The 15677-nt window shown below is 46.1% G+C and overlaps 1 protein-coding gene across 2 annotated transcripts in view; it reads left to right on the plus strand.

Annotated features, from left to right (window-relative positions):
• Nucleotides 1–14959, plus strand: part of PDCD11 (programmed cell death 11) — a 50565-nt gene extending 35606 nt beyond the window's left edge. Inside the window, exons 22-36 of one of the 2 annotated variants that reach the window (XM_063101812.1) lie at nt 3756–3864; nt 5246–5335; nt 5549–5651; nt 6057–6234; nt 7798–7854; nt 8464–8586; nt 9203–9325; nt 9797–10100; nt 10305–10421; nt 11044–11193; nt 11425–11675; nt 12351–12519; nt 13070–13223; nt 13686–13851; nt 14615–14959. In XM_063101812.1, the coding sequence (XP_062957882.1) occupies nt 3756–3864; nt 5246–5335; nt 5549–5651; nt 6057–6234; nt 7798–7854; nt 8464–8586; nt 9203–9325; nt 9797–10100; nt 10305–10421; nt 11044–11193; nt 11425–11675; nt 12351–12519; nt 13070–13223; nt 13686–13851; nt 14615–14786 (2266 nt within the window). In that variant the 3' untranslated portion in view covers nt 14787–14959. The remainder of the gene's footprint in view (nt 1–3755; nt 3865–5245; nt 5336–5548; nt 5652–6056; nt 6235–7797; nt 7855–8463; nt 8587–9202; nt 9326–9796; nt 10101–10304; nt 10422–11043; nt 11194–11424; nt 11676–12350; nt 12520–13069; nt 13224–13685; nt 13852–14614) is intronic. The other variant, XM_063101814.1, reaches the window with a different exon arrangement.
• Nucleotides 14960–15677: the final 718 nt, after the last annotated feature.

Consider the following 15677-nt stretch of genomic DNA (forward strand, 5'->3'; position numbering starts at 1 on the left):
GCTAAGGATCGCTTCTTAACACTGCTGTTGTTCTACCCTCCTATAGTAGGAACCAGAGTGGACCACACCAGGAAGTGGATGGATTTATTGACGGGATGGGAGATGTAGAGTTATAATGACAGAGACAGATGGAGACAAATCACAAGACATCTTCCACCCCCTCCATGCAGCTGTGTTGTGTTGTTCCTTATTTTAATTTAATCACAAGGCCCTTGAGAAACGTAAACATAATAGTGATATTTCTCTAGTACTTTTGTATTAAAATAAATATTTTGAAGTCAGGATAAAAATCATTTAATTGATGGTTTTGACCTAATTGAGGAAATGTAGTCTTATTTTTATTTTCCGCTTATGTATGGGAATCTTGTGTACAATGAGAATGCCATCTGTACTAGGGCTGAGGACAGAGTTGTTGAGGGTCACTTCCTACACAGTTACTCTTGTGGAGGGCCGGTAGTAAAGAGAGCAAAGTGATTGAAAGGAGTCTTAAAACATCTCTGGAGTTCTTGGGAGTCAGTGAGTTTTCTCTTAGTGCTAATTCAGTTATGCCAGCCCTTCTTTTTTGGGAGGTTACTCTTTTTAGAGAGGCAATTTAAAATCATTTTGGGAAAAGAAAAAAGGATAACACATAACCCGTTTGTGTGTTGTTTTGTTTTGCCTAGCTTAAATAGCAGAAATTTATTTTCTCAGTTCTGAAGGCTGAAGTCTGAGATCAAGGTGTCAGCAGGGTTTGTTTTTTCTGAGGCCTCTCTCCTTGGCTTGCAGAATGCTGTTTTCTCCCCTTGTCTTCACGTGGTCTTCACTTTATATGTATCTGTCCTAATCTCTCCTTTTCTTATTGTGGTTAAAAAATACATAACATAAATTTATCCTCTTAACAATTTTCAAGTGTGCATCACAGTGTTGTTAACTACATGTTCTGCTGAAGCACAAATGTCTAGGACTTCTTCCTTTTTCATGACTGAAATTCTATACCAGTTGAACAACTCCCTGTTTTTTCCTCCCCCCTAGTAGAACCATCATTCTACTTTCAGTCTCTGAGTTTGCCTACTATAGGTACCTCATAAGTAGAATCATACAGGATTTGTCTTTTTGTGATTGACTTATTTCACTTAGCATAATGTCCTCAAGGATCACTCATGTTATAATATATGACAAGATTTCCTTCTGTTTTAAAGGCTGAATAATATTCTAATGAATGTTTATACTACTTTTTCCTTTTTTGGAGGCTGGCCAGTACAGGGATTGAACTCTGGACCTTGGTGTTACCAGCACCATACTTTAACTAACTGAGCCTAATGTACTAGCCCTATACTACGTCTTTTAACTCATTAATTCACTGATGGACGTTTAGGTTGCTTCACATCTTGGCTATTATGAATAGTTCTGCATTGAAACTGGGTATGCATATATCTCTTCAAGGTCCAGTTTTAATTCTTTTGAGTATATACTTATATGTGGGATTGCTGGATCATGTGGTGGTTCTATTTTTAAATTTTTGAGGAACTTCCATACTTTTTTCCATAACAGCTGTACCAGTTTATAGTCCCAGCACTGAGCAAGGGTTCTAGTTTCTCCCTCCACATCCTTGCCAATACTTCTTATTTTCTCTTTTTTATATAGTGGCCGTCCTAATGGTGGTGAGGTGATATGTCATTGTGCTTTTAATTTACATTTTTCTGATGATTAGTAATGTTGAGCATCTTTTCATATGCTTGTTGGCCATTGGTATATCTTCTTTGGAGAAATGTCTATTCAAGTCCTTTGCTAATTTTTTAATTGTTTTTTCTTTTTTGTTGTTATTAAGTTGTAGCCTAATATTTTCTTATGAGGACACCAGTCTTATTGAATTAAAGCTCACTTTGATGACCTCTTTAAAGATCCTATCTCCCAATACAGTCTGAGGTACTGGGGGTTAGGACTTTAACATATGAATTTGGGGTGGTGGAACACAACTCAGCCCATAAGAGGGGCATTCTAGTGTCAGCTATTGAGTGAATAGTTTTTCATCCTAACCATGTAAGCACTAGAAATAACGTATGTAGGGCTGGCCCCATGGCGCACTCGGGAGAGTGCAGCGCTGGGAGCGCAGCAGTGCTCCCGCCGGGTTCGTATCCTATATAAGGATGGCCGGTGCGCTCACTGGCTGAGCGCAGTGCGGCCGGTCACAAAAAGACAAAAAAAAAAAGAAAGAAAGAAATAATGTATGTAAGTTGTGAATTATAGTGCCAGGCCTATAGATATTCCATATGTATGTTTTAAGAAGTAAAATTGTATGGATATGTTCTCTTCCCCAGGCATCTCTCTTCACCCCCAGAGGATGAATTCCCCATTATGAATTTGATGTACTTATCCAGCTTGTGTTTTTATACTTTAATTATACAGAAACATACTTGTATATATGTGTATATTTATATATCTACAAATAATTACTTTATATGGCTTTTAAGATGTAGGTAAACAGTATGCCATACTTAATATTTTACAACCTTTTTTCATTCAGAATTTTGTTTTGAAGGGCCGGCCCAAGGCACACTTGGGAGAGTGTGGTGCTGACAACACCAAATCAAGGGTTAGGATCCCCTTACTGGTCATGTTTTAAAAAAAAAAACAACAAAAAAAGAATTTTGTTTTGAGATCTGTTCTTATGTCTGTAGTTAAAATAGTAATCCATCCTGTGAATGTGCCAAACTACATATATTCTCAAACTTATGGAGGACATCTGGAGTTGTTTCCAGTTTTTCTCTTCTATAAGAAATATCACAATGAACAACCTTGAATTTGTTCCATTGTGCATACGTGTAAGGATTTCTCTGTGGTAGAATTACTGGGTCATAGGATATATGCGTTTTCAACTTTACTAGTGTAGGAAAGTTCCCATTTTCTACATTCCCCAGCACTTGCTATTGGATTTTACAATTTTACCAGCATTTCTTGTACCATTTTATCGATGAGTTATGTTTCGTTTTGTTTTAGAAATTATTTGAATTTGTAAGCAGGGGTTGCAGTTCTGTGATTCTTTTGAAGCGCTTTATGGACAGACTTTCAGATCACATTCCCTTGTTGCTTTTCTGAGAAGAAAAAAAGAGTCAAGAAAATGATAATGGCAGGGAAGCATAGGGGACTGAGCCCTGGATTTTTGAGTCAAAAGCCCTGACTTCAACTTCTGGTTCAATAGTATAAAATGGGTTTAATAATATCGACCCTCGGGCCAGCCCGTGGCTCACTCGGGAGAGTGTGGTGCTGAGAACACCAAGGCCCCGGGTTCGGATCCCATATATGGATGGCCGGTTCGCTCACTGGCTGAGCGTGGTGCTCACAACACCAAGTCAAGGGTTAAGATCCCCTTACCGGTCATCTTTAAAAAAAAAAAAAAAAATATCGACCCTGCCAAGTTTACACATGACATTGTTGTCAAATTCAGTGGGAGATTATTTGTGAAAGCAGTTCTGCAAACTAAACCAATAGCTAAAGTATTAAGAAAGAAGTAAAAGTTTTGTTTCCTAAATTAATCAGGATTATTGTGGGCTACTACTTTGCAGCTTGCTCATACCTAGATGAATGAAATGGGAAAGATTAGCTTTCAGGCCAGTATTGTGAACATTCCCCTTGAAGGAGAGAAATGGGGCTGTGGAGGGTGGGTATGAGTAGGGCAGTCCTGTACAGTCACTCCAAGGCCACTTGGGAGAATGGTTTCAAACTAGAAGGCTTATTCAGAGGTTGATTTACTCTTTCCATTGCCTTTCTACAAACAGTGAATTGGAGAAGGATGGCTACATTGCTCTTAACACTCACTCTGTTAGCCCCGTGGAGAAGATTAAACAGTACCAGGCTGGTCAGACTGTGACTTGCTTCTTAAAGAGGGTGAGTAGCTGCTGTACTGCAATGTGATGCCAGCCTTTCCAAAGAAAAAGGGGTGAAACTAGAGAAAAAGGCCATTAGCACTGAGCATTTGATCCTGTATTTGCTACCATGCTGAGTTTGTGAGAGACGATACATGACTTCTGCTTCCAGAAAACTTCTGGTCTGATCAGGGAGCTAAAATATGGCTTACGAAACAATTAGCAAGCAGCCCACAGTTCAACATTTATAGATTAATTGTACAAATGGAAAGAAAAATACATCATAGGACAAGATTTAAAATAAATGCCATACTGGATTTTAGGTTGTTGCTTTTTATAAAGTTTAGGTGCAGTACAGAACAGTATGTAATCGGGAGTCAGATTATGTGTTCTAACCCCATGTGGAACAGGACTTCAGAACGGGAAGAGATCAGTGTGAGACCTGTACTAATTGGAACCTGTCAGGGAGGAAGTTGGATTGGGTTTGACCTCGAGCGAACACCCCTTCATTGTTGCCAGATTCCTCCTCCACGAGCATCTCTCCAAGCATGTCGCTGACGCTTGATCCCTTTAGTTACCTATTGTTTACAGACATTCATAAACCCCAGTTGCTTTAGAGTGGCATATAAGGCTCGTCATAATCTGATCTCATAAACTTTGTGTACCAGTCACTCTGAGAACCTCCTCTATCGTTTTTCCTTCCTGTCTTTATTCATGCTGGTTTCTACATCTGCAGTACCCTCTTTTCCTATTGCCTGTTACCCTTCAAGATTCAGCATGGATAATCTTCCCTTATTACTACTTCTCCTATATACTCCTGTGGCAGATTTTAGTTCCTACACGTTGCTTGCTGCTATAGTTATTTGCAGACTGGTTTGACTTACTACTTGTAGAATATAATTTCTTTGAAGTCAGGGCCTGCCTTTTATTTATCACTATGATGCCTTGAAAATCAGGGTGTGTATTTAGGGCAGGACACTGTAAACAGTGAAGGATCAAAATCTAAATTGGTTTAGAAATAAGTTGTTGGTCCCTGGAAATGATTAACAACCTCTGGGCACAGCTGAGCTTGGAGGAGTCTACAGAGGTCTGTGAGATTGGTCCTCCTGCTTAAGGACATCTCCAAGGTCTTTTTTTGTCTCCTGATCTGTTGAGACACCTGGAGGGACGCATGTTCTGCCGGGCTTGCAAAGGCTCTGAGCCAGACTCTGAGTGAAGCCTTTGAGAAGTGGAGGTTGGGTGGGGGAAGTGGGTACAGGGGTGGATTCCTGTCCCTTGGAAAAATGTGGAATTAGGGCTCTTTCAGCCTTGTGGTTTTAGGAGAGAGCTTTCTGTTTTAATGGAGGGAGAAGAAAGGTTGCTTGTATCTGCCTTATTCCATTTCTCTTGTTTTTCTCCCCCAGTACAATGTGGTTAAGAAATGGCTTGAGGTGGAGATTGCACCGGATGTCCGAGGGAGAATTCCCTTGTTGCTCACTTCTCTCAGCTTCAAGGTCAGTGTGCTTGAGATCCCCGAGAGGAGACCCAGGCTCCCTAAGCTCGACTCAGTGTCTGGTGTATATGTGTGTTCACAGTGGGTACAAGGCACCCTGCGCTTATTTAGGGATTGGTTTGGGAGATACTTGCTATGGAGACTTAAATGCTATGATATTGGATAAATGACAGACTTTTCTTCAAGCATCAGAGAACTTTTCTTATTCTTTCAGGTTCTGAAGCATCCAGATAAGAAGTTCCAGATTGGCCAGGCCCTGAGGGCCACCGTGGTGGGGCCAGATTCCTCCAAGGCCTTCTTATGTCTCTCACTCATAGGTGTGGGGATGAAACAGTGCTGGAGGAGGGAAAGGGTCTTCAGTTATTGCCCAGGTTGAAGGATGCCTTCAGTGTTAGAATCCTCAGAAAGCCTGGTGTGGTCCCTTCTGGGAGCAGAAGCCCCTCTTGGGGCTTTGCTCTCTGGCCTGTGTTACTTCACCACTGTCTGAGTTGCTTTTACGCACAATTGGTTTTCTTAAGTCCCTCAGAAAGGGTTGTCCACCAGATGGCCCTGGATTCTTGGCTGCATGGCTTGGGGAGCTAAGTCTTCATGATCATTCTGGTCCACTTAGCCTGGGCACCCCACGTCTGGGCAGTCTCTACCTTCAGCGTGGGGTTGGCCAGCATTCAGTTTCTTTCTTGGCTCATTGCCTCTTCCTTGAGTCAGGTTTGTTCTCTCACCAGGTCCTCACAAGCTTGAGAAAGGGGAAGTGGCCATGGGCCGGGTGGTGAAGGTGACTCCCAACGAAGGGCTGACTGTCTCCTTCCCCTTTGGGAAGATGGGAAGAGTCAGTGTATTTCATGTGAGTGACTCCTACTCTGAGAGGCCCCTGGAGGACTTTGTCCCCCAGAAGGTTGTCCGGTAAGCCATTTTTGATCTTTTCACCTATCTGTGGAATTGGTGGATCTCTTTTTATTTTTTTTAATCTTCTATTTGTTTAAAGATGACCAGTAAGGGGATCTTAACCCTTGACTTGGTGTTGTCAGCACCATGCTCTCCTAAGTGAGCTAACTGGCCATCCCTACACAGGGATCCGAACCCCTGGTCTTGGTGTTATCAGCACCACACTCTCCCAAGTGATCCAGGCTGGCCCTGGATCTTTTTTTTAAATTGTAGAATTAATAAATGATTTTATACCAGAAAAAACAAGTGTATAAAATAAAAAATGAAAATTTCTGTCACTCCTCTCTGTCTACCACTTTTTGCCATTATATACTTTGGTTTCTATCTTTCCAGACTTTAACACATATTTTAGTATAACTTTCCTTTATATAATAATAGAATTTCTTTTTATATACTGTCCTACAGCTTGCATTTTTCTCAAGGCACTTTATCACGGACTTTTCCTTTTCCATGCTAATATACCTTGTTCTTTTACCTTATTTTTAACATTTATTTAGTATTCCATTGTGTTTTTTATCAAAATTTATTTAACCAGTTCTCTGCTGGTAGACAGTAATGTTGAAGCCACCAGCACCTACTGAAATCCTCAGCCACTTATCAGAGCTAAACAGCACAAAAATGTCCAAGGCCTGGGAGAAAGAAAAGAAGGAGTCCTAGAGACATCTAGGATCATCTCCAGTTTGTCTCTAGAGGCTTATAAAATGAGGTGGTGGTTTTTAGCAAAGTATTTTAAATATGTTTATTATAGCCAGACCAATAAGTGGCATTAAGTTGCAATTACTTCATCTGTCAAATGTGGGTAATACATTACTTGTCTAAAGGTAGACAATCTCTTGAGGTCCTTCCTGTCCAGCTCTCCTGGCTATGATGTCATTGTTATAAAAGGCAGACGTCTGTGGGAAGAATTTGGACTGTGTTGTTGCTGAGATCCTTTGTACCTCTAAGATTCTATGCTTTTAAATTACAACTGGACTACTAAAATTGCCATTTTAGATGAAATAAGTTTGGAAACCCAACAAAAGAGTCAACCCTGCTTTCCCTCCTTGTAGCCTCACCTGCCAAGGCTTCAGTGATCTGCCTCCTGAATTGCTGTTGTGTGTCTCCAGCAATACCTAGGTTATCCCTTGGTCATGGTTTCCTGTGACCAACAGATAACCTAGGTTAGTCTGTCTCTCCACGGAGATCAGACACTTAGGACCTAACATAGAGCTGGTCTCATCTCTTAAATACACACTATATGGCTCTGTGAGCTTTCCAGAGGGCTTGTGTGTCTCCTCTTATTTTCTTTTCCCAACACCTTTGTTGGGTAAGAAGAGTAGGTAGTGTTATTTTTACTTGAAAGACTAGTAAACTGAGGCCCAGAGTCCTGCAGCAGGTTTTTGAAAGAATGAAGAAATCGAACCCAGGTTGCATATCTCCTCACTCTTGCCTGTTGGTCAGACTTGCGGAGAGGAACTGAGGCCCTCTGCCGTCTCTAGAGATGCTCAAAATAGAGTATCTCCTCTTTTGCACCCATTCCAGATGTTATGTCCTGTCCACTGCAGACCATGTATTGACCCTGTCGCTGCGAGCGTCCAGGTGGGTATCTGTGTTGCTGGGATGAGAAGGGAGGAGAACTCACTCAGAGGTCCAGCGGGAGGCTACATGTATCCCACACCTTCCTTCTCTGCTCATCCACTTCATACCTGAACCACTTTTGTATAGAAAAGCTGGGGACATGCAGTTTGCTAAAAGTACCCTGTCTGCTCAGGCTCTTGTTTACCAGGGAGAGGTTCCAACATCCAAATGTGAGTGTCCACAATTGCAAGATGGTGGTCCTGGTGAGAGGAGATGATTTAGCTCCCAGGAAATGATTAGCTCCGTAGTAGGGGTGGGTGGCATGACAGGGATTGACCTGAGATCAGTTTGCTGCATGGTTAGAAATGGATGTCTGTAAGGCCAGGTCTTAAGGTTTGACCTGTCTCTGGCTTGTTCAGTCTCTCTTTCTGCATAGCTGGCTTACAGACACATGCCCTGGCCTGATAGGACTTCAGGAAAGAATAGGATTGGGCTCTGAAGGTTATATCCTACTGACAGGTCCAGAGTAGTGTTCTTACATAGAAAATATAATTATTGCAGGTGTATTCTGGGCGAGGTAGAGGAAAGGGGAATTAAAAGTATATGTAAGCAAGCCTTTTATTCCTTTAGAACAAACCCAGAGACAAAAAGCAGAATAGAAGATCCGGAGGTTAACTCCATCCAGGACATAAAGGAAGGGCAGCTCCTGCGGGGCTACGTAAGGTCCATCGAGCTGGATGGCGTGTTGTTTGGGTGAGTGAGGTGGGGCCTTGGGGCCTGGACCCAGACCTGAGTACCTTCCCTGGGCCTGTCATGGTCTGGGATCTGCTGCATTCCTCAGTCTATATCTTTGATGAGAATATGAAGGAAGGAGAGTTTATGAATTCCCACCAGTTTTAAAAATTCCAAATTTTTTATACTTTAAAAAATGTTTTGAATTGTTATTTCTTGTTTTGGACAAAGAATATGGTATGGGCAATTTGAGTTTTAAATAAATTTGGATGTCCTTTGATTTAGCATTTGATCATGGTTTTAAATGTTCTGTGAAATCACATCATGTTCACAAACAGCAGATACTGCAGCCTTCCCTGCTGTTAAGTTTCCTCATCTCCTCCTTGTCTTTCTAGCAGTTTGTGATTTATATATTGTGATGCTATGCTCTGGGATAAAAAATATACTCAATCATATCTTCATTGTGCTTGATAGTTTTTTCCAGTTTACAAAGCCCACTTTATCCTGCTGAATGCCAGGAACTTACAGCTGTCATAAATCCTTGTCATAACTTTGGTCCCTGTGAAAGTGGAGTCACTAGGAGTGACTGGATTCTGTTGTATTTATGACTGCAGGACTCTTGTCTCTCTCCTTTCAGCCTTGGCTCCTCGGTTGTGGGTTTGGCCCAGTACCCACATGTCTCCCAGTACAGCCCATCCAAGAAAGCCCTTTATAACAAATACCTCCCTGAAGGGAAGCTGCTCACAGCCAAGGTCCTAAGGTAGGTGCCTTCTCCTCTCTCTTCTCTGTCTCCTCTGTCTCCTCTCTCTCTCTCTCTATCTGATATGAATCAAACTCCTCTCTCTGGGAGCCCTGGGGGGAGATTTCAAGGTAAACTTATTTCAAACATAATGGCTCGGGTCGTGGTGAATGCAGTGTTCAGGTGAATGAAGGGCCTTTGTTTGGAGACTTCTGCCTTGGCCCCTGAAAGCAGATGTGGCAGCTTGTCTATGCTTAAGTCCCTGTTGTCAGGGATGGAGGAGGAGGATGTCACAGCTGCCTCCTGTATTTTCTACTAAACGTGGTAAAATGTGCAAATAATTCCTGAGAATACTGGATGCATTCCCAAGACAAGTGTGGCAGGGCCCAGAATTGTGGGCTGATGAGGAGAGAGAGGGCCTGGCCTGCTTGGGGTGCCCTGTGTTCCTTTATGTTGTCTTCACTTTCTGCCCTCCCTCCCACCCTGTCATAGCCTGGACCGGCAGAAGAACCTGGTAGAGCTGTCGTTCCTCCCCAGTGACACTGGGAAGCCGGACGTATTTCCTGCCTCCCTGGAACTGCCACTTGTAAAGCCTGAAGAGGGGAAAATAGAGACCAAGGAGAGAGACCAAAAAGGAGAAGAGGAGGAGAAGAAGAAGAGTCAGAAAAGGAAAGAGCAGAAGAACCAGAAGAGGCAGGAGGAGGGGAAGCTGCGCAGCCAGGAGAGAGAAGTTCCCCAGCAGCCACAGATGAAGAGGCAGGGCAAGCGGGAGCGCCGGGAGTCGGGGAGTGAACAGGTAAGTCCCTTGCGGAGGATGGTGCCACGCCTCACCGGTAAAAGTAGTACTCCAGAAGCCAGCCGGGCACCTGCCTCACCTTTTCTCAGAGTGGAGCAGCAAGAGCGGGCACCGGTGCCCCGGCGGTGCGGGAGGAGCAGAGGGGAGGCTCCGCTGCCCAGGCTTCCAGAGGGAGCTCCTGGGCATCTTCCCTTCTCATCTCAGGACAGAGGGAACAAGAAGCCAAAGAAAGCTGGCTCGTCAGAGGAGGACGACAGAAGGGTGGAAGTGTACTATCGGGAAGGAGAGGAGGAGGTAGAGGAGACGAGTGTGCCGCCCAAGGTGAGAGGCAACGTGGGGTGGAGGGAGCAAGCTTCCCTGGGGACGGAGGTCCTTGCATTCCTCTCTGGGAGCTGGCCTGTCTTCGGCCCCCTCTTTTACCTCATGTCTGGTACAAAATGAAAAGGAAGGGGGAGGGGAAAGGGGTGTTAGCTTCCTCAGTGGCTCCTCAGCTCCTTGAGGACAGGGGTCCTGTTTACCCATAGAGTAAGCTACATCAAATCAGTTCTAATGAGTGTTTATTGAGTGGAACCAAATTGAATTAGGGAGGTGGGCAGATACAGAGGTGGCTTGGCCTTTCTGAACTTGCATCCTCTGCAAAATGAGAATAATACCTGGGCTGAGTAGACTGGGTATGGAAGGGCTTACACCTACCTGGACAGGGCTTCTCGGACTTTAGGTACTCATGTCCATCATTGTCACCCTCAGAATTTTGTCATGTCACTGTCCCATTTCTACTATTAGTTTATATGTATATGTAAAGTTTCTCTGTTGGGCTGGGGCCTAGCCTGGCCAGGGAGGAGAGGAAGGGTCTCTGGGTATGGTGGGAGTCATGTCCTCCGGGTGGGCTGTGGCTGGGAACAGAGGCAGCCTGTGCCAGGCATTTTCCTCCATGATCCTCCAGGAGAAGCAGACCAAGCCAGCAGAAGCACCACGGCTGCAGCTGTCCTCAGGCTTTGTTTGGAACGTGGGGCTAGAATCTCTGACCCCGGCCTTGCCACCTCGAGGAGAGAGCTCAGACAGCGAGGAGGACAAGAAACCACACCAGGCCATGGTGCTATATTTTCCAGGGCTTTGTCCTTTTTACAGAGACCCCTTGGTGCCAGTCTCCTATGCTCTGTCCTAACCTGGGTATCTCTTCTGGGGTCGGGGTGGGGAGGGTGGTGGTCAGTCTCAAGCCAAGGAATATTTAGAGCCCATGGACTGCCCTGCCAACCTGTCACTTCTACCACAGACCTCCCCAGGGTTTCAGGAGATTACTGACTTATTTTTATGGCTTCCATAGCAGAAAAAGAAAAGCAAGAAGGAAAGGGAGTTGGAGAAACAGAAGGCAGAAAAAGAGCTGTCCCGCATCGAGGAGGCGCTGATGGACCCCGGGCGACAGCCGGAGTCAGCAGATGACTTTGACCGACTCGTGCTAAGCTCCCCCAACAGCTCCATCCTGTGGCTGCAATACATGGCTTTCCACCTGCAGGCCACAGAGATCGAGAAGGCCCGGGCCGTGGCCGAGAGGGCCCTGAAAACCATCTCCTTCAGGTCTAGGCTTTGCCTCCTCGTGCTCTAGGGAGGGGCCTTAGACAGGGAGCATAGTGTCTCCCCAAGTTCTTGGCTTGCAGGGTTTGCCACCTGTGGGTCATTGCCTCCTTCGCAGACCAACAGCACTTTGGGTGACTGCCACAAGGGGCTCGTGGTTCCCAGATTTTTTCACAGTTGTGGCCATCTGTGAAATAGAACTGCTCATTTATATTTTATAGTCCTCTTTGCTGAAATAGCTAAGTGTAACATTTGCAGGTGTCCTACACTTCAGTAAGGTACCCAGTGTGGCTGAAACCACTATAGGTGGCCATTGCCAGGCAGAGAGTAGAGTTAGTTTTCTGAAGCCTAGTGAAGCAGGATCAGAATCCTTTGCTTCATTCTCTTAGTTTGGAGAGTGAATCAGACCCAAGATTCTGCTCCTTCCAGCCCAAAGCTCAGGCCAGTTTGAGATTTGGTAGGCTTCTTTCCCAGAAATGGAGGCAGAAGCCAGGGGAGCCTCAGACCTGCAGTCAGGGGGTAGGGGGCAGGGATTCCTGATGCTGCACTTGGAGGTGGGATCTGAGGACATGTCTGGAGCCTGGGGAGGAGGAAGTGGTTCATCAGTGTCCCTGGATGGAAGTGGGGGCTCATCAGGCTGACTTGATAGAGTTCACATGCTGACCGCTCCCTTTCCAGAGAGGAGCAGGAGAAGCTGAACGTGTGGGTGGCACTGCTGAACCTAGAAAACATGTATGGCTCTCAGGAGTCCCTGACCAAGGTCTTTGAGCGGGCTGTGCAGTACAATGAGCCTCTCAAGGTCTTTCTCCATCTGGCTGACATCTACACCAAGTCAGAGAAATTCCAGGTAGGAGTCTGGGCCGGTGGCCAACTGCCAGAGAGTCCTCAGCCTCTCAGAAATGAACTCCTGGGGATCACAGTGGCAGCAGTCTCAGGGCAGAACTTACATGCTGGGTCCAGTCCAGCCCCAGGTTGCTGGGTCCTAAGTTCCTCCTCTTCCAAGTGAGAGAAGCCATTTCCTCCCACCTCCACCTTAGGACTACAGGGTGCAGGTGAGGGAAGTGAAGGGACAGTGGGCCCTGGTGTGTATGGCATTATAGACAGGAAGTGACATCCTGGCCCAGCATCTCCTTTTCCTTCTCTCCAGTTCCCTCTTGTCATTCTCACATTCTCTCTTCTAGTCTAGGACTTCCTTTTGAGGCAGGATTAGCAGGGACACTCCCCACCATTTTGTGACTCCTCAAGGCGCTTTCCTCCCCTCTCCTCAAGTCTCTAGAATTAGGCCCAGTTAGTGATTTGGTGTCTGTGAACCCAAATCTAGCTTCTTATGAGCTGCCTGTCTCTTGTTGGCCCCCTGCAGTATCACTCTCCTCAGCTTACCTCGTCTTTTCCCGCAGGAAGCTGGTGAACTCTACAACCGGATGCTGAAACGTTTCCGGCAGGAGAAAGCTGTCTGGATCAAATATGGCGCCTTTCTCCTGCGGAGGGGCCAGGCTGGGGCCAGTCACCGCCTGCTGCAGCGTGCGCTCGAGTGCCTGCCTAAAAAGGAGCGTGAGTGCTATTCCCAGTTCCTGAGCACATTAGCTCTCAGATATCTGGAAAAGGGCAGTGGGGGTCTTCTCATCCAGGGATGGTGTTGCCTCTAAGTTAGGAAAGCCTATGGAGGGTTCATAGGTCTCTCTCTGTTGATTATATGCTCATGAATATAACTATGCATGTTGCATTTCAAATGCTAAACTCCGATAGAGGAACAAAAGCAATCAGCACTACTTCTCTTGCCCCTGGGACCCACCCACCTCTTCTAGGTGCAGAGTAGGGTGTCTGCAGTGCATATCTGTGTATTTGGCCCTAAACCCACCCCACTGTCTTTTTTTGGGCTTTGTTTTGCCTGTCATACCTAGGTCTTGGGACCCATGAGCAGAGAGTCGGACACACTGTGTCCCTGCAGTTCATTGTGTTGTGGTGAGGGGATATGTCTGCTTGTTGTATCTCTGAGTTGTCCTCTCCTTGCAGATGTGGATGTGATTGCCAAGTTTGCCCAGCTTGAGTTCCAGCTGGGAGATGCCGAGCGGGCCAAAGCCATTTTTGAAAACATGCTGAGCATCTACCCGAAGCGCACAGATGTCTGGTCAGTCTACATTGACATGACCATCAAGCATGGCAGCCAGAAGGACGTCAGGTGAGAGGGGAAGACAGACTAAGGCTGGATTCCCAGGGATGGGGGGATGGGTGGTGAGTGTTGGCCAAGTGGGTGTTTTTTAGCTCCACAACAGTTTCCAGCATCCCCAGTTATCTTACTCGATTCAGAAAAACAGCTTTGACGTGACACCCCAAGTCTAATGACATTCACTTTTCCAACTTCTTTTTCTGCCTCAGGCCAGCCTCTGGTCTGTGTCTGGAACCACTGGTGGGAGGTAGCCTGGCTCCTAGTGTGTGAGTCAGGAGATGTGGGTTTCCCTCATAATTAACACTGTGCCTGGCCCTCATTGTAGAGAACTTTCACAGGCATACTCTTACTTTTGTCCTCCAGCATCTCCACAAGGCAAGGAGGGTTAGAGAAGGGTAGACTGAGGGTAGAAAGAACAAATGTGTCGCCCAAGCCGTTCAGTGAGCTTTAAGCTCAGCTTGTCTCGTAGATCCATACCTCATTGTGTGTCTCCATCCCAGTAGGTTTATCTTGATCTACTGTCTGACTTTAGGCAAGTGGGTCCTTTAAACATCTCTTGGTGTCTTGTCTGTTCATCTGGGAAATGAGGGTGGTGGTGCCTTGTCTTCCCAGGACACCATGGGAGTTTATAATGGTAGTAAAAACAAACATAGAAGTGGGAGTGCTGGGTAGTACGGGGCCCTGGCTCCAGAGCCCGAGAGCAAGTGGGTGAGTGCTAGCCAGGAATCATATGGCTGGGCCCGTAAGGCAAATGCCACACTGTTCTTCCTCTCAGGGACATCTTTGAGCGTGTCATTCATCTGACCCTGGCCCCCAAGAGAATGAAGTTCTTCTTCAAGCGCTACCTAGACTATGAGAAGCAACATGGCACTGAGAAGGACGTGCAGGCAGTCAAGGCAAAGGCCCTGGAATACGTGGAGGCCAGGAGCTCAGTGCTGGAGGACTAGTGGCAGTGACTAGTGCCCCGCCAGACACTGTCAGCAGTGAGTTGGCCAGCCCCACCTCAGGCGCCTGGGCACTTGGAAAACCCTGTTGCCGGAGGACTCTATTTAAGTGCTGCTTTTTCTGCAGCATCCTTTGAGTAATCCTGTCAGGATGAAGAATTTGAGATTACTTTTAATTCCTCTTTGCTCATTTTGTTTAAAATGCCAATTTTTTATGTCATCTTTTCCCTGAGACTGCTGAGTGGTTGTAGGCAGCAGGCTCTCAGGCTCCCAGAAAATCAAGTGTCGTCCCTTCTTCAGGGGCGTTGCCAGGGGAGCAAGAGCAAAGGGGCCGACTCCTGAGGATCTTGTGGTCAGGATCGTACTTTGTCCCTGGCAGGCTCTCAGTCCAGCCAGAGGGGGGTGGTAGTATCCAGGGAGCGGGCCCTCCACTAGATGTCAGAGTCTCAGGCATTGCCTCAGCTCAGCTAGTACCCTCTGCCCTTTGTAGAGGCTGTGAGGCTGGGACAAGAGACAGAGGCAGAGCCCAGAAGGGAAACCTGGGCTGCTGAGGAGAGTCACAGGAGTGGCTTAAACTGCCCGTTGCTGTCTCATCCCAGGCCCACCACAGCCAAGTTACCCAACCTCTCCAAATGTGGTGCATTCCATAGTTCTTGGAGTCTGGCAAAGATGCAGGTAGTTGAAGCCAGTTCTTTTTTGACTTGGTCCTGTGGGAATTTAAAGTTTTCTCTGGTAGAGCCTTAAATATCCTGAGAGCTTTTCTGTGGGAAATGACTAAGTTATATGCCAGGAAGGACAGGGACAAGGCCACTCCTTCAACCCCAAGAGCACCTCCTCCCCCAGCCATCATCTCACCCCACCAAAGCCCAGATCAAACTGCCAGGCTTGGCTCAG

The sequence above is a fragment of the Cynocephalus volans genome, chromosome 7 (genome assembly GCF_027409185.1).
Source record: "Cynocephalus volans isolate mCynVol1 chromosome 7, mCynVol1.pri, whole genome shotgun sequence".
NCBI classification, from domain to species: Eukaryota; Metazoa; Chordata; class Mammalia; order Dermoptera; family Cynocephalidae; genus Cynocephalus; species Cynocephalus volans.